General features: G+C 42.6%; 1 protein-coding gene across 1 annotated transcript; it reads right to left on the reverse strand.

Moving 5' to 3' along the window:
• Positions 1–333: 333 nt before the first annotated feature.
• On the reverse strand, positions 334–1,272 carry LOC124959090 (olfactory receptor 9G4-like). Its single transcript, XM_047517733.1, has one exon. The coding sequence runs from the start codon at positions 1,270–1,272 to the stop codon at positions 334–336; it is 939 nt and encodes a 312-aa protein (XP_047373689.1).
• Positions 1,273–1,673: the final 401 nt, after the last annotated feature.

Here is a 1,673-nt window from a genome sequence, read left to right on the forward strand (position 1 = left end):
GTGTACTGGCTGCAGTGGCACATGCCTGCCATCTCGGTTACTTGGAAGATTGATGCAAGATGATCACAAGTTCAGGGTCATCCTGGGCAACTTACTGAGGAGAACCTATCTCAAAAAAAAAAAAAAAAAGAAAGAGAAAAAAGAAAGAAAAAGGAAAAAAAAAAGGGAGGGAGCCTATTGAGGTAGCTCATGGTAGAGCACTTGCCTGTCATTTATGATTGAGTCCTTGGATTTGATACCCAGTACTGAAGACAAAACAAAACAACCAACCAAGCAAACAAATGTCCTCAGTCAATAAATTATAAACTAAAATAAAAAAGTAAAACATAACCTTCATGCTTGTGATCGAATGGACAGTACTGCTTTCTTGAAGGCCTCTTTGACGTCTTTATTTCTCAGGCTGTAGATGAGAGGGTTGAGCAGAGGGTTGATGATGGTGTAGAACAGGGCGGCCACTTTGTCTGTCTCCTGGGAGTAGCTGGAAGTGGGCCTTGAGTACACGAAGAGCAAGGAGCCATAGAAGAGCATGACCGAGACCAGGTGGGAAGCACAGGTGGAGAATGCTTTAAATCTTCCTGAGGCTGAGCGGATCCTCAGGATGGCCAGGAGGATGTTGAAGTAGGAAACGAGAATGGCAAGAAGGCAGGAGAGGACAGTGAAGCCCACCATACTGGAAAGGATTATCACAGCTGCTCGAGTATCTGAACAGGAAATTTTTATCAAAGGTAGAACATCACAGAAAATGTGATCAATGACATTTTTGCCACAGAAACTCAACCGGAAAGTATTGGCAGTATGGGCTGCAGCATTTAAAACTCCGCCTATGTAGGAGCCAGCAACAAGACCCATGCAGAGAGAAGAGGACATGATACCTGAATAAAGCAATGGATTGCAGATTGCTACGTGGCGGTCATAGGCCATGGCTGCTAGGAGGTAGCACTCAGTGTAGGCTGCAAAACAGGAAAAGAAAAACTGAGCCCCACATCCAGCCAAGGAAATGCGCCTATCATCTGAGATACAGTTGGCCAAGAGTTTAGGGGTATACACAAAGGTATACCAGAAATCCAAAAGAGACAGACTGCCAATGAAAAAGTACATAGGTGTATGCAGCTTGGAATCAATCCTGATTAAGATAACCAGGCTCATGTTCCCTGACAGGGTTAGCAAATAGAGCATCAGAAATATTGCAAATAGAATCAGCTGCCACCGGGGGTCTGCTGAGATGCCCACCAAGATGAATTCAGTCAGGAGGGTGCGATTTCCCACTTCCATGTCCACAAAAGGGAGAACCTGAATATCAGAATAGGGGGAAAAAACAACTTAATGATGTTTTCTATTAAAAGAAGTAAAGAGTGCATCAATTAAGTCAAAAATTAGGGAGTAGACATGGATCTTTTTTCTTTTTTCTGTTTAGAATTATATGATTTCAGTCTCTGACCTTGGAAAACTACTGGAATTAGAGGTAGACCCTATTTTAAAATCAGTGCTTCCATTTATTACCTATTTAATGCAGGGACATTCCCTTATCAAACATGTGAGAAGAAATAAGCTCACAACGATGACTAATAGCTTCCTGGCAAGCTGTCAGATTGTGCAAAGATTCACATGAGAACACCCAGCTGAATGTTTGGTACATAGTGTGTGTTCAGCAAATTTCAGCATCCGTTCATAAC

The sequence above is a fragment of the Sciurus carolinensis genome, chromosome 11 (genome assembly GCF_902686445.1).
Source record: "Sciurus carolinensis chromosome 11, mSciCar1.2, whole genome shotgun sequence".
NCBI classification, from domain to species: Eukaryota; Metazoa; Chordata; class Mammalia; order Rodentia; family Sciuridae; genus Sciurus; species Sciurus carolinensis.

What these genes read in the sequence shown, in the direction of transcription:
- LOC124959090 (XM_047517733.1), bottom strand. Translation starts at nt 1,272, where the DNA reads ATGGAAGTGGGAAATCGCACCCTCCTGACTGAATTCATCTTGGTGGGC.